The 22404-nt window shown below is 38.8% G+C and overlaps 1 protein-coding gene across 12 annotated transcripts in view; it reads left to right on the forward strand.

Annotated features, from left to right (window-relative positions):
- The window catches only part of Cep128 (centrosomal protein 128), a 337460-nt gene that overhangs the window by 77619 nt on the left and 237437 nt on the right, over nt 1–22404 (forward strand). For 9 of the 12 annotated variants that reach the window (XM_035445124.1, XM_035445118.1, XM_035445117.1 and 6 more), the window contains 4 exons: nt 2793–2879; nt 5437–5511; nt 8547–8787; nt 12280–12431. In XM_035445124.1, the coding sequence (XP_035301015.1) occupies nt 2793–2879; nt 5437–5511; nt 8547–8787; nt 12280–12431 (555 nt within the window). The remainder of the gene's footprint in view (nt 1–2792; nt 2880–5436; nt 5512–8546; nt 8788–12279; nt 12432–22404) is intronic. The other 3 variants (XM_035445121.1, XM_035445123.1, XM_035445122.1) reach the window with 2 other exon arrangements.

A 22404-nucleotide genomic window follows, 5' to 3' on the forward strand; every position in this document is an offset into this window, starting at 1 on the left:
TTGGAAGGAAATGGTTCCTGTGTCTAGGACAGTCTTGTCTGTTTAGAATTGTTTATTCCCGTTGTCTTTTTCATGTTGTGGTTTCAGATGATCTTACCTGACCTGGACCAGCCTTCACTGTAGGCTCATTTGGAGGGAGAGGTTCCTACTCAGGGGTTTGAATCCAGAAGTGGAGGCTGTTTATCCCCAAGAAGTTTTTTCCTAATCATCCCCTTTGTGCAAACATCCAACTAAAAACCAACCAGGTTTTTAATCCAGTGAAGAAGTATTAACAAAAAGACAAATGATTAACCCAAGTTTAATGAAGGTGTTGTGGAATAAGATGGTTTAGAAGTGATGTTGAAAAACTGTATGGGGGAGGAAGGGATGTAATCAAATGGGAGGACTATAATAAAAATACATTGTATATAGATATGAAATTACTTTTACTTTTAAATGAAAAGTATTTAAAAATGTTACAACTTCATATCACTTTCCTTCACATTTTTATGTCTCTCTCTCTCTCTTACACACACACACACACACCAGAGAGAGACAGAGAGAGAGAGGGAGAGAGAGAGAGAGAGAGAGAGAGAGAGAGAGAGAGAGAGAGATTGGGGAAGAGACCATGCAATCATGGAAAAGATAAGTGTGCCAATAAAAAATTTCAGATTTTTAGGATTTTATTCATGAAAAATTTATAAACATATTCCACCATCCAAAACTGAATGCATTACATATACAGAATTAAATATTGTTGTAAATTCTATTTGCCCTATAATAAAGAGCAAATAATTTGAAAGCTACCTGAAAGACATTATGGTTTTGATACTTCATCATTCTCAGTAAATCAGTAATACTGATTTTTGGCTTTTATTGCATATTTGTTATATGCCAAGCATTAATTTATATGCTTCACGAATATCAGCTACTTTGTATTACAACCCTGTCAGATACTGTTTCCTGATGGAAAAGGCAATGCCATTCAGTGGTTAAATGGCAGGCTTTCCTGAGTCTCAATTCCTCTGTCACTAACTAGGAGAGTGTTCTTGGGTAGGTATTTAGTTCAGAATATTTCCCAATATCCTACTGCTCAAATGAGCTTAATAACACATAGGATTATCATAAAGATTAAATTTTGTCTTTAAATATATGTAACATGTTTAACATATGTAAGAAGATTTCCTAGACATATCAGTCACCATGAAATTGTTTATTATCACAGCAAACTACTGCTTATTTGATAAAGCTTCTCTGCTTTTTTGCCTAGATATATTTTACTAATTAGTGAGAGAGGGAGCTCATTTACTGGGTTGTGGGGTCATGTGTATTTTGCACCTGTGTACACTAGTAGCTTCTAGAACAGTGCTTGACATAAAGGAAGTAGATTTAAGATGTATTTGAATATGTAGGTTGATGAAATGGATTATGATAGCATATTTACATCAAAGTCAATTTTTTTACTACATTTACTTATTTCCTGCTGCTGTGTTCGAAAAGACTTTAGGTGGTTTGCATTTCTTCAATTTGTATGGTCTTTACATATACCTTGCTAAATATAAGTGCTAAAATGGTCAGACTTTTTTTTTTTTCTTATTTGAACAGAGTGCTGTTTAGATATTATGAAAGTCCGTTTTAAGTCTTTCCCTTGTTTAATTTTCTTTTTGACATAGAAATAAACACAGGCAAAATTTTTGTGGTTAGCTTTTAAAAGAATCTTCTTTAAGCTTCTTCTATCATTAAAGAGGGGAAACTATGTAAGAATGGGTATATTTCTCCAGGTAGAGTAGAGTTTGGATGGTCTGGCATGTTTTATTTATTTATTTTTATTCTTTTATTAGTTCAAATTAGGAACAAACTTGTTTCACATGTCAATCCCTTCTCCCTCTCCCTCCCCCCCCAACATCCCACTTGCCCCTAGCCATTCCCCCCTCCACTCACCAGGCAGGGTAAGGCCCTCAAAAGGGGCTCCCCAAAGTCTACCACATCATCCTGGGCCAGGCCTAGGCCCTTCCCATGTGTCCAGGTCTGGCATGTTTTATATAAATGTCATCTGCATAATGGTGATGCAAGGGGCATATTTTTATGTATTGGATGGTGTGCTTTAGAACCTGAAAAACTAGTGACTAGTTTATGGTGTTATATCTAAATCCAGCAGGTTATGTAATCCTTTGTGGTAGTTTAAGTAAGAATGGTCCCAATGGGCTCATTTATTTGAATGCTTAGAAGATTAGGAGGTGTGGCCCTGTTGGAGGAAGTGTGTCATTGGGGGGTGTCCTTTGAGTTTTCAAAAGCCCAGTCCAGGCCCATTGACTCTTTCTTTTGGCCTGTGTTTCAGGATATCTCTCTCAGCTACATCTCCAGTGCCACCTGTATCACCATTATGATAATGGACTAAGACTTAGAAGCTATAAGCAAGCCCCAATTAAATGCTTTCCTTTATTAGAGTTGCCTTGCTCATGGTGTCTTTTCCCAACAACAGATGAGTAAGACAACCTTCAATATGATGTGCAGTAGACTTTGTTTCCAAGACAATTGTTAATAGTTTATCCTCTCTGCGTAGTAAGATTCCCAGAGATAGAGAAAACATGAAACTAGTGGAAATGATGAGAAAGATCAGGAAGTTGTTTTCATTTGATCCTCATTGGAATGTTGCTAGGGCTTCAATGAATGAACAAGCCGGATTTTATTTGCAGATTTTGTGCAATTAACTATTTTCCTGAACCCTTCCTCAATGCATCCTAGTGGGAGCTTTGAGCTTTGAGCATATTCTGGGATAATACACTGTTCTTTCTCGTTTGCTTCCATTGTAGGCCCTGAAGAAACAAGAAGCTAAAGCAGATGAGAGTGAGGACATCATAAAAAACAAGCTGCGACAAACTGAAAATGAGAAGAGCCAAGTAAGACCTTGGAAGTTTTCCTTCCATCAGTGTGGTAGTTGGGGTCATTGAAACTTGTTGAGCACTGTGGAAAGTGTCCCTGAGATCATTTGTGGAACATGCTGGGAGATGAGGTGGCTTATAGCTCTATCGTCACTCTTGAAAGCACACACACACATTTGCTGCCATGTCATTTGAGAGGTGAATCAACTTTCTATTTCCTTTTTGGAGAACACTGAAAAAAACTTGACTGCTGGAGGTGGTTAGGAAAGTCCTACTATGTGAAGGCTAGACATTTTGTATCTACTCATTTTCTTTATGATAGGAAAGAAAGCATTTTATTAGGGGCTTGCTTACAGTTTCAGAGAGTTCTTTATCATCATGGCAGGGAGCCATGATCTGTAGGCAGAGAGAATGACACTGGACTTGGTGTGGGTTTTGAAACCTCAAAGTCCACACCCAGTAACACAGTTCTTCCAGTAAGGCCACTTCTACTTCAATAGGACCACACCTCCTAATCCTTCTAAACCTTTGAAATAGTTCCATTCTCTGGTGACTATGCATTCAAATTTATGAGTCTGTGGGGGCCGTTTCTTACCACAACACCCACCCTGCATTCTCATTAGTTGTTTAGGCCCTTTGATAGATACCACATCTGTGAACACACATTTCAGTACCTTAGCTCTAAAAGGTGATTCAGAGGCCAAACAACCTCTCAGTTTTCAGATAAGTAGTTTGAAGAATAAGCCCAAGATGAGGAACTTTGGAGGAAAGTTCCTGTTGTTAGCGCAGTATCCCTTTTTACCCTTGCTTCTCTGTAGCCTCTAGTCTTGCTTCCACACCACCTCTGTGTGAGACAGTATGTATTAGCCATTGAGTTTGCCCCTTGGAAGTTGACTGTTGATGTTAGGTTGGGTTTCTGACCAGTAAGGGCTTGCTTGACTTCCAAGTCATTTCCACTGAAGTGTGATTTTTTTTTCCTCTTCTTTATTTCATCATAGACTCAAGAGAACAATTCTAATATTTTTATGGGTTTGGTGGTACTACATTTACTTTGTTTTATTAGCTACATGCATAGTTCTAAAGAATTATTGTATAAATCGATAAAAATTACTTTGGTAACTACAAAAGTGGGTCAGTAATGTGTTTGCCACACAAACACAAGGGCCCAAACTCATATGTGTAGCATCCAAATAAAAGCCCAGAGTGATGGTGCACCCCAATAATCCCAGTGCTGGAGGTACAGAGGCAGGGGAATCCCACAGGCTTGCTGATCAGCCAGTCTAACTAAATGAAGATCTCTTGGTTCAATGAGAGACCTTGTCTCAAAAACCAAGGTGGCAAGTGATTGTGGTGGATATATAAAGGTAACCTTTGATATTAACATCCATGTTTACAAGGCTACAAATACACACTTGTGTAAACACATGCCCACACAAACACATGCATATAGCAGAGACCATTGCGAAATACTTATAGATTCAAAACAAAATGCTTAGAGAGGTCTCTTGTACCTTTCACTCTGTTTTTTGTCAATGATAATACTTTTTATGTAATTGCCAGTGAATGTCAAACCAGGAAATTGCCAGTAGTCCAAGCCACAGTGGTTCCACATATCTTACTATCTTTGAGTGCAGTGCCCATGTGTTTGTGTGTCTGAGAAAACCTCTAGCCATTTTCATCTTCTCTAGGTGCCTACTGGCTCTGTACTAACACTCCCTCAAGCTCTTTGCCATGCACAGCCACTATTCATACAGTCATTAAAAGGTGATAGTTTGTTTGAGTGAAATGATTATTTAAAATAACTTATTCATTTAAGCAATTGAAAGCACCTTAGTACAAAACTTATATTACTTTATGTTTCAAAATATAAACAGGTATAGCACATATAAACTTTACATAAAGACAAAACAAAACAAAACAAAACAATTTATGTTCCCTTTTGATGCATTCTTTGCCTGAAAATAAGTAGGTATATTCTGAATTTTTAGGATGTGTGCTCAGTTAACTGACCATATTTTCCATGGGGCAAAATTATTAATGAAATTTTAAATATGCATTTTGAATTTTGAAATTTAAAAATTTAGGAACACATTTTGGGTATTGGGAGTATAAGAAGTCATGCTAGGTGAAATGGACTTTGAATTATTAGATGTCTGTAGTTTTTGTTCTAATTTAGTAAAGTTGTCCATAACTGTCCAAAAAAGCAGAGTTTTACTAAAATTATTAAGTACTGGATGGGGATTTCAAGAGACTAGTAAAAATGACTATTTTAAAGATGAATTGAGGCCTGGAGTGGGAGTAGGGGGTTGGGTCATAGTCAAGATGAAACTGATGAGGTCTCTGACCTCTAGGGGGCTTTATGCAACTCCCTTTATGGTAGATACTTAACATAATGTTAATGGGAGTTAAATGTGTGTTTATGGTGAAATGCCCATCCTTTCCCACTCAATGCAAACATCTCCTGGAAACTATTTTGCCATTCTCTTCTCAATTGTGGCCCATTGGGTGGATTTTGTTCATTGGGCACAGTTATTTATGCCTCATTTTGCATGTTTTTATCTTGTTGAAACTCCAGCTGGAACAGGAATTGGAGCTCTCACGCAGGCTGCTGAATCAATCTGAAGACAACAGAGAAACACTTATGCATCAGGTGAGTCTATCAGACTAAGACAGTCTGCTGTTTTATTAAATCTGGAAGGAGTCTCCTCTCTCAAATGTCTTTGTGAGAAGGGAAAAGAAAAAGTCTAGATCTAGAATTGTTCCCCTAGGGCATGTATGTTAGCCCAGAATGCAGGCAGGAAGATTTGGAGAGCTCGAAGAAGAGCCAGCCCTGGTTGCCGCTGTGACAATGTATTTTGCTGACTGCTGCTCTGACTTTCTACTTATCTCTCTCAGCAGAACAGTGTACAAGTAAGATAAAATTTCCCAGGAGCGTAATTTCATTCAAGGAAGCATTGGAGAGTAAAGAGGAAGGAGCAAATACATTGAACAGACCTTGAATGTTTAAGTTACTTTGACTACGTCTCTGCCTTTGCTCTTGTGGTCAATATGCGTCCGGCTCCTTTTAACCACAGACGAGGCGTATATTTTAGGTGTAATGTTTTGTGGACCATTAGCCTTAGTAGGAGTTGGGGGCCTCTGATATGTAAAGTTGAGTAGCTTTAGATGGTCATCTTATGTACACCGGCAAGGGCAGATGTGTTTCTAATTGCCATTCCCCCTGTGTTTACTAAATCAGACCATGCCTCCTCCTGTTGTTCCATGTAGTTTCATATTCCAAGTACATGATATGCTCTGCAGGCCATGGTGTCCAGTGTCATAGGCATTCAAAAGTCCCTCTGCAACCTCACAGTGGTATTGAAGATGTACCATGGCACCTGCCTGCAGAGCCTTTCGAATGCTAATTGACTTTGTTCTGCAGTCAGTGGTCACGAGGAACTAAGGTTGGAAGAGTTCAGAACTGATGTTGGTATTTAATTCTGTGCTGATTTCTTATTTTTAAGTGCAGACTTGTAATCTTTTTTAAGTTTTTGATGCAAGAGATTTCTTTGCAGGTTGTCACTGTGACTTTAGCCAAATTGCTTTTCTTTTGCTTACTTGGTTTTGGTTGTAGGGGGTGTATTTGTTAGTGGTAGGAAATTTGCCAGTCTCTTTGTATACACATCAAGATGAATAAAGCAGCTTGTGAGTCAGAACATCAGTGGTCTACGATTTTCTGAGGTCTGTTTTGATATTATAATATGCTAAGTCCATTGAGTTTAAACACTAGCATAGTATGTTTTTATGACAGAAAACAGGTGAAGATTAAAAAAATGAATTAGAGGTGTTGAGCATTAATGAGGTCAAATACAGATGTATTGGAACCAGACATGATAGTACATGCCTGTAATCTCAAAACTCAGGAATCTGAGGCAGGAGGCTTGCTGCAGAAAGGTAACTGGGATATGTAAGAAAAGCCTGACTGACTGAAAGAAAAAGTTAAAAAAAAAATTAAAATTTAGTTAGTGTGCTAGTCAGTTTTATTGCCGTGAAGAGACTCCACGTCCATGGCAACTCTTTTTTTTTTTTTTTTTTGGTTTTTCGAGACAGGGTTTCTCTGTGTAGCTTTGGAGCCTATCCTGGCACTAGCTCTGGAGACCAGGCTGGCCTCTGCCTCCCGAGTGCTGGGATTAAAGGTGTGCACCACCAACACCTGGCTCCACAGCAACTCTTTTAAAGGAAAGCATTTAATTGGGTCTGGCTTACAGTTTCAGAGGCTTAGTCCATTGTCATGGAGGAGAGCATTGCAGCAAGCAGGCAGACATGGTGTTGGAGAAATAGCTGATAGTTCTACATCCAGATCAGAAGGCAGCACAAAGAGAGAGACAGTGGGCCTGGCTTGAGCATTTTAAACCCCAAAGCCTGCCCCTCGTAGCACACTTTCAACAGGGCCACGCCTACCTCAACAAGGCCACATCTCCTAATGCCACTCTTTAAGCACTCAGATATATGTGCCTATGGGGGCATTCTTACACTACCGAGATTAGGATGTTGTGTAGTGGTAGCACACTTGACTTATGAAGGTTCTGGGAGCCCTGGAAGTTTCCATCAGGCTTCTTCCCACTCCATGAAGCCCTCCTTTCCAGGTATCTTTCTCCACATTCTCCCTCTATGCCCATCCCCCCGTCCAACCAGGAGACCTCCTCGATTTCCCCTTCCTAGGAGATCTGTGCATTCCTTCCTCCCTTGGGCCCTCCTTGTTCCCTAGTCTCTCTGGGTCTATGGGTTGTAGCCGGTTATCCTTTACTTCTCAGTTAATGTCCACTTATGAGTGAGTACATACCATGTTTGTCTTTCTAGGTCTGGGTTACCTCCCTCAGGATGATTTTTTTTTTTTTATAATTCTATCCATTTGCCTGCAAATTCCCTGATGCCATTGTTTTTACCAACTGAGTAATACTACATTGTGCAAACATACCATATTTTCTTTATTCATTCTTTAGTTGAGGGGCATCTAGGTTGTTTCCAGGTCCTGGCTAATACAAACAACATTCAATGAACGTAGTTGAGCAAGCATCCTTGTAGTATGATTGAGCATCCTTTGGATATATGCCAGTGGTGGTATAGCTGGGTCTTGAGGTAGACATATCTTCGCTTTAGGTTAAGGAGTGATAATGTCCAAGGATGTAAAAGAAAGTAAGGTACTGGATCATTTTGAGAATAAATTGTGCAAGTATCCTGTGGTAACCTTCCCATTTGCATAACTCAGATTTTCTCTGCAAGGCTATTGCAAGATACAAAATAATGTTGAACCTGAAAGCCACTTAATAATTATCTCAGACCATGGATACAACTAGATGGTCATAATCATTTGGAAATAGAGATATTTTGATAAAAAAGATTTTAGGTTAAATTCCTAGAACTACAAAGGAAAAAAGTAAAAGGTGTTGAAGTTTTTTGTCACTATGGACACAGGGAAGGAAAAGACATTCTTTGTGAAAGGAATGGCAGATTGAGAACATGGAATAGAAGCCTTTTCTACATGTGGGACAGCCTGAAGGTTAAGCTGGCTTTGTCTTGCACCACAATAGCCCACTAGAGGCAGATACTTTCCCCCCAGGAAACAGTTTATAGTAATCTTTAAGTTTATTTGCTTTCTGCTCTTGAAAATTGATAACATTTTGATGTGTGATAAAATGCTTTTAGGTGGAAGAACTGCGTACACAACTTGCAAAAGCAGAAGGTGACCGGAAGGGTTTACAACATCAAGTATCTTACACTTCCAAGCAACAGTCAAACCAGCAGGATGATCAAAGAGATGACTGGAGGTTTAGAAGAGGTATAATTCTGGATGCTGGCTGTGTGGCTTCCCATCCCCAGAGGTGCACTCCTCATGTCATACCTAACCTTTTCAAATTTCTTAATCATATACAAGGTTTTCCAACAGGTTGGTCATATTCTAGAATCTGATTTGAATGTCTTTTTTGCTTGATTTCTCAACCCATTTCCATTGTCAAACGTGCTTGTCTCATGAGCATTGTCAAAGAAGACATCCAAAGGTTGTGGTGAAGTTTTCAGTTTCTTCTCTTCATTACATGTGTGTCTTTGTAATTGAGTTATAAATGTACTTTTATTTTATCTTTTCTTTTTCAGCTGATTTTTAATATGTGAACAATTAATATTCGGAGCCTGTAATCTGGGGATTGGAGAGTGAAATCCAGTCTCAGCTTGGTTCGATTTTGATCATAGTTGAATTCAGAGGAATCTTTGTTACTTAGCCATACTGATTTCCAAAGTGGCTGTACAAGTTTTCACTCTCACCAGCAATGGAGGGAGGAGTGTTCCCCTTACTCCCCATTCTGTCCAGCATTCTGTCACCAGAGATGTTGATCTTGGCCATTCTGACAGACATAACAGTTGTTTTGATTTGCATTTCTCTAATGACTAAGGATATTGAGCCTTCCTTTAAGTGTCTTTTGGCCATTTGAGTTTCCTCTGTTGAGAGTTCTCTGTTTAGATCTGTATCCCATTTTTTTTTTTTTATTGGGTTTTGGTCTTTTGATGTCTAGTTTCTTTAGTTTTTTGAATATTTTGGAGATCAGTCCTCTGTCAGATGTGAGGTAAAGATCTTTTCCCATTCTGTAGACTGCCATTTTGTCTTGTTGACCAAAGTCTCTGCTTTACAGAAACTTCTGAGTTTCAAGAGATCCATTTATTAATTGTTGTTCTCAATGTGTGTGCTACTGGTGTTATATTTAGGAAATGGTCTCTTGTGCCAGTGTGTTCAAGGTGACTTCCCACTTTCTTTTCTGTGAAGTTCAGTGTGGATGGAAGCTTCTGTCCTGCCTGGTCCTGTAGCTGTTTATTACCAAATATACACACAGAGGCTAATATTAATTATAAACTGTTTGGCTGATGGCTCAGGCTTCTTTTTGGCTAGCTCTCTCTTAATTATTTTGTTTTACTTTATTTTATTTTTTGTTTTTCAAGACAGGGTTTCTCTGTGTCTTTGGATGCTGTCCTGGAAATAGCTCTTGTAGAACAGGCTGGTCTCAAACTCACAGAGATCTGCCTGCCTCTGCCTCCCGAGTGCTGGGATTAAAGGTGTGCACCATCCAATGCCCGGCTCTCTTTTAATTGTTAACCCATTTCTATTAATCTGTGTATCTTCACATGGTCTTGGCTTTCCAGTGATGCCCAAGCCTCTTGCTTTCTCAGCAGCTACATGACATCTCTCTGGAAACTCACTCTCTGTGTTCCTCTTCCCAGCATTCTCCTAGTCTGGTAGCCCTACCTATACTTCCTACCTGGCTACATCTGGCCTGTCCATTTGCCAAAATAGCTTTATTCATCAACCAATAAGAGAAACATATATTCACACCATACAGAGGACGTCCCCCATTAGTTCAGTGTGGTTGGTTTTCTGTTGAGGTCTTTGATCCATTTGGACTTAAACTTTGTGCATGGGTATAGATATGGATCTATTTGTATTCTTCTACATGTTGACATTCAGTAATGCCAGCACCATTTGTTGAGATGCTTTCTTATTTCTATTTTATAATTTTAGCGTCTTTGTCAAAATCAGGTGTTCATAGGTATGTGGATTGATAGCCAGGTCTTCAACTTGATTCTATTGGTCCGACTGTCTATTTTCTGTCAACACCAAGGTGTTTTCATTACTGCAGCTCTATAGTAGATTTGAAGTCAGGAATGGTGATGATGCCTCCAGAAGTTCCTTTATTGTACAGGATTGACAGGATTGTTTGGCTATCTTTTTTTTTTTTGTTCCTGATTTCAGTGAGATCACCTTGAGTTTCTGTCCAGTTAGTTTGATATTGGCTTTTGGCTTGCTGTATGTTGCCTTTATTTTGTTTAGGTATGTTTCTTGTATTCCTGCTGTCTCCAAGATCTTTGTCATGAAGGGGTGTTGTATTTTGTCAAAGGCTTTTTCAGCATCTAGTGAGATGATCATTTGATTGTTTTCCTTTCAGTTTGTTTATATGGTAGATTACATTGATGGATTTTCATAGGTTGAACTATCCTTGTATCCCTGGGATGAAGCCTATTTGATCGTGGTGGATGATTTTTCTGATGTGTTCTTGAATTCAGTTTGCCAGTGTTTTATTGAGTATTTTCCCATCAATGTTCGTAAGGGAGATTGGTTTGTAATTCTCTATCTTAGTTGTTTGTGTCTTTGTGTGGTTTGGATATCAGAGTAACTGTAACTTTCGTAAAAAGAGTTTGGCAATGTTCCTTTTGTTTCTATTGTGTGGAACAATTTGAGGAGTATTGGGATTAGCTTTTCTTTGAAGTTCTGGTAGAATTCTGCACTGAACCCATCTGGCCCTGGGCTTTGCTTTTTTTTTTTTTGTATGTGTGTGTGGTGAGGATACTTTTGATGACTTTTTATTTCCATAGATTATAGGTCTATTTTATGTGTTTATCTGGTCTTGATTTAATTTTGGTATGTGGCACTTATCCAGAAGATTGTCCTTTTCCTTTAAAATTTCTAATTTTGTAGAGTACAGGTTTTTGAAGTATGACCTGATGATTCTCTGGATTTCCCCAGGATCTGTTATTATGTCCCCCTTTTCATTTCTGATTTTGTTAATTTGGATATTCTCTCTGTCCTTGGTTAGTTTAGAAAAAGGTTTATCTATCTTGTTGATTTTCTCAAAGAACCAACTCTTTGTCTTATTGATTCTTTGTATTGTTTTATCTGTCAGTGGATTTTTATGTTAACCATTTTCATATGTGAAGAACATGATAAAATGTCCTATGTCTAATTTATCAAGCATTTTGTGTTGAATTAAATAATTAATTGAATTAAATATTGTTTAGTGTCATAATTTCAAGTCTAGCCTTTAGAATTCTGGAGAATTAGTGAAACAGCAGTCAGTCTTACAGAGATTGGGAAAAAAATCATCTATTGTTCATATGTATGAACAACATTTCCCTGTGTAAGCCTCAATAGCATTATTATATAGTAAGCTAGTTGAATTCAATGTTTTGGCTTTAAAGTTTGCACGTGATAGAGACATGCAAGGAATGTAGTAAACAAAAGGTGTAGGGGTTTCCTGTAATAAATTGTATTAGAAATTAGGAAACACTGAAAATATTACTACGTCAGAAAATAGGATGGCGTAAGTGCCTACGTAGTTTTGAAAACTTTGTAAGACTTGATACTGTACTTCATTTTGATTGATACTGTATTTTGAATGTAGCCAAATGGGGCATGATGCTGTATGTAGCCATGGGGCATGGGCTTATGAATGTATGGGAATCCTGAAGCCTGAGATGACAGTTTGGAGAAATTTGCAATGCCTGTTGTGGATTATGTGAGCTAGGACATGAAGACACAAAGGCTTGATAGTAACTGTTGGACAGTGCATTCTCCTGTGGAGGAAGAGTAAGCAAAGCTTTACCTTTACTTGTGCAGCAGTAGAGCGGGAGAAACAGAGTCTGGAGAAGCAGTTGGCAGAACTGCGAGTGCACCTGAACTTCAACGCCATGGCTTCCGAGTTAGAGGAAGTGAAGCGGTGCATGCAACGGAAAGACCAGGAGAAAGCCAGACTGGAGACAAAGATAGAGGTGATGTCCTCTCTTTACTCTCTATTTTCAAGACAATTTTACTTACCAGAACTGCTTAAAGAAATTGTAATCAGAAGTCGTATTATTTTGATGGGTAGTTTTGGAGGTGAATGATAGAAAATGAAGCTACCACTACTTGACTCCTATACAGCACCTCCTTAGGGCTTGGATTTTTCTTTCGGGTCTCTAAAAATGAGGTTTTTTTATTAGTTCTCTTCATTATTTCATTAGCAAAAGCCTTTTCTCTTGTTAAACTTGAAGTTACTTTTGGTCTTACATGGAGGAAGGGCTTTCTTCTCTGCGATAGCAGTGATTTGTTTTGGGGATGAATGTGGTGGATGGCAGACAGAAAAGAACCCAGCAACATCTCTTCTTTGGAGCGCTTCAGGTTCTCCTAGCCGTAGCTGTTCGCTTGAGGTAGCGCTGTGATGCCTCCAGGAGCTGGAATTACCGGGTGCACATGAATATGTGGTAACTGTGAATGAAGCAAAAGCAGGCAGCTGCCATTTCCTGTGTGTCTTTTATCGAGCATAGATGAGGTAATTATCAGAATATATTAAAAATCAAAGAAAAGGACCTCATGAAAGGAAATAACTTAATTCTAATAATAATTATGCAAATTAGATCAAACATAGATGGCACATTTGGAAATAGATATGTATCAGCTCTCCCCCTGCATCTGTTTATTAGTGCAGTTCTCTTCTAATAAGTTGCCCAGTTGAAGAGTTTCCATAATTATAATGATAGGTAGAAAATTGATGCTCACAGCTCCTAACTTTATATAACCCCAAGGAAGGACTGATGCTTCTTCAGTCTGAGTTTCTCTTTTATCTTGTCAAAACGTCACTAAAAATACCGTTTAGATTTCATTCAAGATTTAGATCATGGAGATAGCAAAGATAAATATTGGCATACTCGTTCCTAAGCTTTCTAGATGACTAATAAACACCACTAATAGCTCCAGTGCAACAGTATGACTTCTAAAATCTGCTTCACGGGTATTAGTGTGGCCCCTGGTCCTGCTGATGAAAGTGACAAAATAGGGTTATTTCACAGATGTTAAGTGGAGCTAACACAAAATAACAAATATCAAAGGTAAAACATAACAAATTACTGCTGTAGTTTTAATCTCAGCTAGTTCTTTGTTCTCTCCTTCCCCCAGTTCTTCTTTTATATTTTTATTATATAAATTGGGCAGTGGGAGGAAGTCCGGAAATCTATGGACATTTAAAAATGGTTTAGAGAAGTTTACTAGTGGTCTCAAGGAGCCTGACTTTCTCTCTTTCTCACTTAGTAATAATCCCTGGGAATGACTTTTATATAGGTTAGGTTAGGACTGGGTTTGGTTTGCAAAGCAATTGGAGAAGCCTACAATCACATACCAGTATTCCTCATTGTCAGTTTCATTTCAGGTGCTCTTGAAACATTGTCATGTCTGTTTGTGTGTGTGTGTGTGTGTGTGTGTGTGTGTGTGTCCATCTCAATGCCTTTAAGAAGACATTGCAAAGAGGTAGTATTCATGTCCAGGAAAAATAGTTCTACTTTCCAGCTCCCTGCTCCTCTGCTCCTCCACTCCACCCCCTCCTTTTGAGACATGGTCTGTCTTCGTATTCCAGAGTGGCCTTACATTCACTATATAGCCCAGGCTTCAAACTCCTGCCTTAGCAATCTAAGTGCTGGGATTATAAGATTTTTCTTAACTTTTAACAATCAAATGAATTAAACGTCTCTGAGTTGTTTTGGATTTAGCAACACTTCTGATTATGCCTTGTTTGTTTTTCATACCTTGTGGTTCTGTTCTCACAGTGATATATAGTATTGTCTCTTTGATAAGTAGAGGATCTAGATCTCTGAGTTGTGACTCCTGACAGTTGAGACTACCTCTGAAATATAGTCAAATGTCATTTAGATTCTGGACATTTAAAACAATGTTAGATAATTTGGGTCTGTCAGACTGTTGTTGCCTTATGTACTTTGTAACCAAATAGAAATTAGTCTCCTTTAGTTGCTTGTGTGCATGTGCATGTGTGTGTGTGTACCTGTGTGGTGTATATACTTGTTTATATGTTTGTGAATGTTTTTTGGTGTGTGTGTATGTGTGTATGTTTCTGATATGCATATGTGTCTATGTAGGTATATGTGCCCAGGCTAGTAGACAGCATCAAGTATCTTGTTCTACCACTTTTCCCTTTATTCCCTTGAGAAAGGGTCACTGAACTCAGAGCTGGACTAGAGTTCAGCAAGCACTAGTGGTCTTGTCTTTAGCCTTTTACGTGGGTCCTGGGGATCTGAACTTGGGTCCTCAAGTGTTCAGAGCCACTTCTTGGAAGCACATTGGTTTCTGTAGGAGCTGTCAATCTTTGCTTTGTCCAACTATTGCCTTAGCTTTTGTATTGAGAATAGGTATTTGAAGCAATTGTTTCATATTGGGAGATGACAGTGAAAATGTCTCTTGGAAGGAAGGTGGGCCTGAGTTTGTGTAATCTTTGCTTCACATCCTCCCTTGGAACTTCAATCTGTAAATGCATTCGAAATAAGAGCATTTCCCCCTTCTTCTAAACTCAGGTTGAACCTCATTAACCTTGATGGGTTATTTGTATTCATAAGAATTCCAAGCACCCTTGATCAGTGATTCCCCCTGATTTAATCTCTGCCTCTGTTTTCCACTAACTTAACTCTTCATGAACAAAAAATCTGACTTTTACATTCAGCTAAGAACTTGAAAGAAAATAAAAAATCCCCAAACCATGCAAAATTAAACCAAGCTGCTGAACATAACTTAGATTAAATGTTGAGCGTATAACGGAGTGACAGCTGACATGGTTATTCATAAGGAAAACACTGGGACTGTAGTTCTTTAATGTACCTTAAAAAAAGAGGGTAGTGTATAACCAAACCCTAAATCCATATTTAGTACACTAGAAACAGAGAAGTCTGGCTCTTAGCATAAGGTCTTTGAGCCTTACGTTCCCTGTACAGATCTAGCGACTTAGTTGGGAAGTGCCACTCTTATTACTGGGATTCATGGAGACAGAGGTCTGAAAACGTTTATTACTCTGCATGCAATTCCCTGTTTAAAATCCTAATAGCCTTTTCCTAATCCAAATGTATGCTGTAAAATCAGGCACAATTCCTAATTTTTAGTATTTGAGATATGTTTTTAAGAAAGCATAGAACTCCAATTTATTGAACATGGTGGCACTTAGTCTACTTCTAACATTGTGACAAATTGTTAAGTCTGTCAATGCTCTGTGTTCCTAAGTGTTTACAAAAGGTGTCTCTTGACAGAGATACTGTACAAGTGAAAACACCAAACTCAAGCAAAACTTACAGTTCCTACAGGGTTTACTTTAATTCCCACATCCTTCCTCCAATAGGACTTTCAGGATTTGGGAAATGAGGCCACCGTTCTATTTTCTGTACCCTCTTAGTGGCATGAAGACTTCTGTAGGCTAGAGAGTAGAAGTGGGCTGAATATCTTAATTGTTTTCATTAAGGCATCAATAATATCGTTTGAAGATGTTAAAGAAATAATTCAGGAATGAGAATGTTTTCAAGTTTTCTTTCCTAATGTCATGGTAACTCCTCGTTTTTGAAACAACACAGACATATATAAGGATAAGATGGTGTCTTGCATGTTGTGTCTGTTATGCATTTGTGTGTGAGTGACACATTGAGGAATAGGATAGTAAGTGTGATACACTAATTGTGAAGTATTGGTAGCTTCATATTAGTTATAGGTTGATTTAATGTCTAAAACAACTAAAAACATAAAATAGAGCTTTGGATATAATAACTCTGCTTGGGAAGATGGGTAATCTGAAACCAACTGCTGCTCTGGTGTGTAGCATACCACAGATACCATTAAGAGGCATTCCCAGCCTTTGTCACGTGCAAATTTAGCTGTTTTTGCATCAATCCTGCAATCGTTATTGTTACCTTATCTTCAGAGAAATTTTAATTTGATAGCATATCACTTTTAATTTTTTTTTTTATATTTGTTTCAGGGAGCTTCCTAAAGGGCATAAACGAGACAAGATTATATACAGCCTCAGCCAAGCATTGGTAGCTCCAACATACATACCTTTGAAGTTTGCAAATAGTAAAATTATCTCTGTAAAACATAAAGTTAAATCATTCCTCTATATTCTGTAAACGGTGTTTTAGGTGCTGATTAAGTAACATGACTAGTCAATTAAAAGCCACTGTTAGTGATTTTCCTCCCCAAGTCCACTAAATGCATTTGATTTTCGGGATTTCACTTAGGTAAAGACTGGGTACATGTCAAATGTTCAGTCTCCTTGCTAACAATAGCAGATTAGAGTCAGGCAAACTTTTGTCAGTTCTGTGTTAAAGAGCAGGGTAGTTACTGCCATTAATGGTGCACTAGGTTTCTGCAAAAAAGCTGTGCGACTTTGCATTACTTTCTAGTTGTAATGAAAACATTTAGCTGACTTAAAGCACCATGAGTGGACAAGGCTCATTTAGATTACAGTTTAAAGGGACACAGTCTGTTTTGGCAGCAGGGAAGGCATGGCAGCAGGAACCTGAGGGAGCTTTCTCCTATTCCCTCAGGCACCCCAGCAGTGGGACAGTATCATCTGTATTCAGGGTAGGTCTTCCCTCCCTCAGTTAAAGCTTTTTGAAACAGCCTCATAGTTATATCTGGAGGTAGTTCCATTGTGATTCTAAATCCTGCCAAGTTGACAGTGAACATTAATCACTACAGGTGTATAATTTTAAAGCTTTGAAATAATTAGACCTTTATTAACAAGTCAAGGAAAAGAGGCTTCAGGTATTTTGTTGAAGTTCCAAGTTCATTGGTGGTTTTGACATCATCTTGTAGCACTTTCTCCCTGTCATGTGTGCTGAATTACAAACTGGGAAGCACAGGGTAGACTTCTGGGCCCACTAAAGGTGAAGAATCCCGGGAAACCTCTCAAACTTTCACCATATGTGTTAACTGCTTGCAGCCTGGATCAACTGAAAGTATGCTAAACACAAGGACTGCCACATTGTAGCATCACTTTGACTCTGCTGTCATGCCATCCCTTCCTTTTCAAGTGCTCTCTCCCAACAAAAGCAAGTACTTGGGGAGAAAGGTATCACGTAGAACCTTGTATTAGTTATATGATTTGTTGTATGGGATATGGCTTTCAGTCATTGCAATCAAAAAAGAAAAAAACAGGAAAACAAAACATAACAACTAGGAAACAGAAATAGCCATATAGACTCTTTGGGTATTGAGGTATTGGAGTTATCAGAAATCAATTTAAAAAACAATATTTATCTATTTAATTTAATTTAATTTAATTTAATTTTTATTTATTTATTTTTAATTGCTCATATTTACATATCCATCTCCCATTCCCTTACCCTCCCATCCTCCCATGTTCCCTACCCAACCCACCCCAATCCCCTCTCCCTCCGACTCCTCCCCAAGGACCTTCAAAGTCTGTCATATTGTTTGGGGGAGGGCCTAGGCCCTCCTTGCTGTATCTGGGCTGCAATAGTATCCCTCCATAGGGAATGGGCTCCTAAAGTCCATTTGTGCTCTAGGGATAAAGGCTGGCTCCCCTGTTAGAGGACCCGTAGACTGTCTTGGACTCCCAGCTGGTACCCACATTCAGAGGGGTTGGTTTGGTCCAATGCTGTTTCCTCAGCTTTATGACTAGGGTCTCCATTCTATCATAGGTCAGGTTCACTGTTTCTGCAGGTCTCTCCATCCCCGTCTTGGCTGCTTTGCTCAACTCTCCTCCCTCTCCACAACTGAATTCCAGTAGTATGGTTCAGCACTTAGCTGTGGGTGTCTGGTTCTGCTTCGAACAGCAACTGGATGAAGACTCTCCTTCCTCTCCCTGCCCCCAGGCTCCCATTTGGTCAGGGGTTCTTGTCCCCATCCGCTTCTTCCAGGGACTATGCAATCTTCTCTTGGGGTCCTCCTTGTGTCCTAGCTCCTCTGGCAGTGTGGATTGTAGGCTAGAGATCCTTTGCTCTATGTCTAAAAATCAAAAATGAGTGAGTACATCCATGTTTATCTTTTTGAGATTGGTTTACCTACTGAGGATGGTTTCTTCTAGTTCCTTCCATTTTTTTTTTTTTTCTGCTGAGTAGTACTCCATTGTGTAAATGTACCACATTTTCTCTATCCATTCTTCAGTTGAGGGGCGTCTAGGTTGTTTCCAGGTTCTGGCTATTACAAATAATGCTGCTATGAACAAAGCTGAACATATGTCCTTTTTGTATGAATGTGCATTCTTTGGGTATATACCCAAGAGAGGAATGGCTGGATCTTGAGGTGACCGATTCCCATTTTCCTGAGAAACCGCCATACTGCTTTCCAAAGTGGTTGTACACTCCCACCAGCAATGGAGGAGAGTTCCTCTTTCTCTACATCCTCTCCAGCATAGATTGTCATTGGTGATATTTATTTTAGCCATTCTGACAGGAGTAAGATGGTATCTCAGTGTAGTTTTGAGTTACATTTCCCTGATGGCTAAGGATGTTGAGCACTTTCTCAAATGTCTTTCAGCCATTTAGGTTAAGAGCACTGGTTGATCTTCCTGAGGTCCTGAGTTCAATTCCCAGCACCCACATGATGGCTCACAGCCATCTGTAATGAAATCTTGTGCCCTCTTATGCCTTGCAAGGATATGTACAGCCAGAGCACTGTATATAATAATAGTTATTTATATGTTAACAAATTAATAATTACAGCAAACAATTGGAAATTATAAAATGAATTATTCTGAAATCTTATAACCTATACAAAATAGCTGAAGTTAATAACTGAACAAGTAGGGTTTATTGCTTCATGAAGAAAACAAATTTCATGCTGTTACCACATTGACTATATCCTTATTGAGACTTGGTTGGCTTCAAGTTAGATATTGATAAATTCATCTAGTTCTCTATTGTTCTGGTTAGTTTTTATGTTAAATTCACACAAGCTAGAGTTATCTGAGAAGTCTCTCTTCTTCTGAGGTGAAGTACCTCAATCAGGATGGATTGTGGCCACATCTGTGAGGATTGTCTTGACTGTTAATAGATGTGGGAATGGCTCAGCCCACTGTGGGTGGTACCATACCTATGTAGGTGGCCCTGGGCTATGTAAGAAGGCTAGCTGATTGAGGCAGATGGTGAATTCTGAGATGAACAATATTCTTCCATTTTTTGCTAGTTCCTGATTGAGTTCCTGCCTTTACGTCCCTCAGTGATGGGTTGTGACATGAAGATGTAAGCCAAATAAACCCTGGCCTCTCCGAGTTGCTGTTGGTTCTAGTGTTTTGTCCCAATAACAGAAGAACAAACTAGGACCACTGTGGTCAGGGTGGTGGAGTCACTGTTTCATCACATCATGTAGAAGCAGATGGCTAATAGCAATTGCTTTCATCCTACAGTTCTCTCCTAGTGTTCAGGCTGTTCTACCAGCTCCAGCTCCATATTCTCTCAAGTTTTGTTTATCTGGGAATGTTCTTATTTTCATTTTAAAGGATAGTTTTTCTGGATCTGACACTTTAATTGCCCTTCTTTTAGCCACTAGAATATAGTGCATATATGTTTTCTGGTTTCAAGTGAAATTCTATTTATTTATTTATTTATTTATTTATTTATTTAGTGAGACAGAGTCTTACACAGGCAAGGGTAGCCTTGAATTCACTCTGTAGCCAAGGATGACTTTGAATTTCTGATCCTCTTACATGCTTGTATTACAGGAGTGTGCCAGCATGCCAAGTTTAAGTGACTGGAGATCAAACCCAGAGCTTTGTGCATTTGCATTCTAGGAAAGTAATCTATTAACTGAGACACAACCCAGCTCTCGGTTATTCTCCATATGAAATCAGATTATAATCTTACTGAATTCCCTTACTTGTTGAGTCATTTTTCTCCCTCTGTCTTCAAGGTTTTCTTGAGGTCTGTCTTTTGACACAGTTTGGCCATAATGCATGCTAATTTAATCCCATATTTGTTCCTCTTGGAATTCCTTGTACATGTAGACTAATAGTTTATTTCAACTTCTGGAGTTTTTAAGCTTTGCTTTTTCCATTATTTTTCTCTTTCTTTGCATTTGGCATTCTGACTATGTGTGTTTGGTGTCTTACATTTCTCTGAGGCTATATTCACTTTTTTTTTTTCCTGCAGATTTTCTTTTTCATTTGAATTAGAAACGAGATTGTTTTACATGACAATCCCAGTTTCCTCTTCCTCCCCTCCTCCCCTATGACCCCTCACAACTAAAACCCTACCTATCACATATCCTTTCTGCTCCCCCTGGATGGTGAGGCCTTCCATAGGGTGTCATCAGAGTCTATCATATCCTTTGGAATAGGGCCCGGGCCCACCCCCATGTGTCTTGGCTCAGGGAGTATTCCTCTATGTGGAATGGGCTCCACACCTATGCTAGGGATAAGTACTAAACTACTACAGGACGTCCCGTATATTTCCAAGGTTTCCTCACTGAAACCCATGTTTCTGGGGTCTGGATCAGTCCCATGCTGGTATCCCAGATACTTTTTTTTTTTTTTTTTTTTTTTTTTTTTCTTTTTTGATGGTCTGTGACAAAAATTAACTAGATGTTCATTTCAGTTTACAACCATACTTTCTAATTCCAGATTTCTCATTAAAACTGCAGTTATGGTTTGAATTATAATAAATCTTCATGGGCTCAGTTATTTGAATTCTTGATCCCCCTAGCTGGGGAGCTGTTTGGAGCAGTTGTGGAACCTTTGGAGTAGAAGGTGTGGTTGGAAGTTGTGTCTTTAGGTCAGGCTGCGGCAACATCACCTGCTCCTGGCTCAAGTTCTTTCTGCTTACTCTGCTGCCGAGATGTTAGTGGTGTCTGCTTCAGGCTGTCATCCACTCAGCCTGTCCTTGCACCATGATGGACTCTACTCTGTGAACTTTGAGCCCAAAGAAGTCCTCTCCACCTTATGTTGCTTCTTTTAGGTATTTGATCACAGTAACTGGAATAGTAATAATACAAGTGGCTTCTGCCTTTTTGTGGTTTTATTTGATGAGCTATTATTATTGTACCTTCATCTGTAAATGGTTTCTTTAACTCTTTGAATATAATAGTGATGCGAAGTCTTTAATAAATTCACCATCTGGACTTTCCCTCAAAGGCCATGTCTATGTTCTTTTTCACTTATACCACACTTTTATATTTTGCAGAATGTCATAAGTTTTGATGAAATGGGATATTTTAGATAATATTTGTATTATGTACTTCTGATTCACTCCCCATCCTTAAAAAAATAATTTAGTGTGTTGGATCAAACACTTCATTTAAACCTTTTTTTTTCTCTGGGCACTGTGCTGCTATGTCTGGTCTCATGTCTACATCATGGGTACAGTTTTTATTATCTGAGATGACTAAGGCTTTAGCTGGGATCTTTTGACACACTGTTTTCCTGATTTCCCCATCAAATGTCTGGCGCATCCAACTCTGTTGCTATGTCATCCATTATTAGCTGCCACCAAATTTAACCTGGCTGGTCTTTCATAATAGCATATTGAAATATATAATGTATTGCTTCACAGTGGTGTAGTACAGTAACATTATAGGTTAGCTTACATTGAGTTTCTCATTGTCAATGTATGTCATGAAGTTGGGCATAATGCCCTTTAGTTTGTCCTAGACTTCTTTGTGGACCACATCAGTTTTGGGGAGGTTTGAGTATATGCATTTCATTAATGCCTGTTTTGGCCTGCTGCATCACACAGCAGTTTGTTCCATCTCATTCAGAGGGATCCCCCCCAAACCAATATGCTTAAGGCAGAATAGGTTTATACAATATAGATCCGTGTTGTCTGTTCTTTCAAATTTTTAAGATTTCTTTTATTATTTTATGTGTAGAAGTACTTTGTCGACAAGTATGTATGTGAACTCTTGTCTATGTCTGGTGTCCACAGACGTCAGATCCCTGGTACTGAAGTTATAGACAACTATGGACTGCCATGTGGGTGCTGGGAA

This window comes from Cricetulus griseus, chromosome 5 (assembly GCF_003668045.3).
Source record: "Cricetulus griseus strain 17A/GY chromosome 5, alternate assembly CriGri-PICRH-1.0, whole genome shotgun sequence".
Taxonomy (NCBI): domain Eukaryota; kingdom Metazoa; phylum Chordata; class Mammalia; order Rodentia; family Cricetidae; genus Cricetulus; species Cricetulus griseus.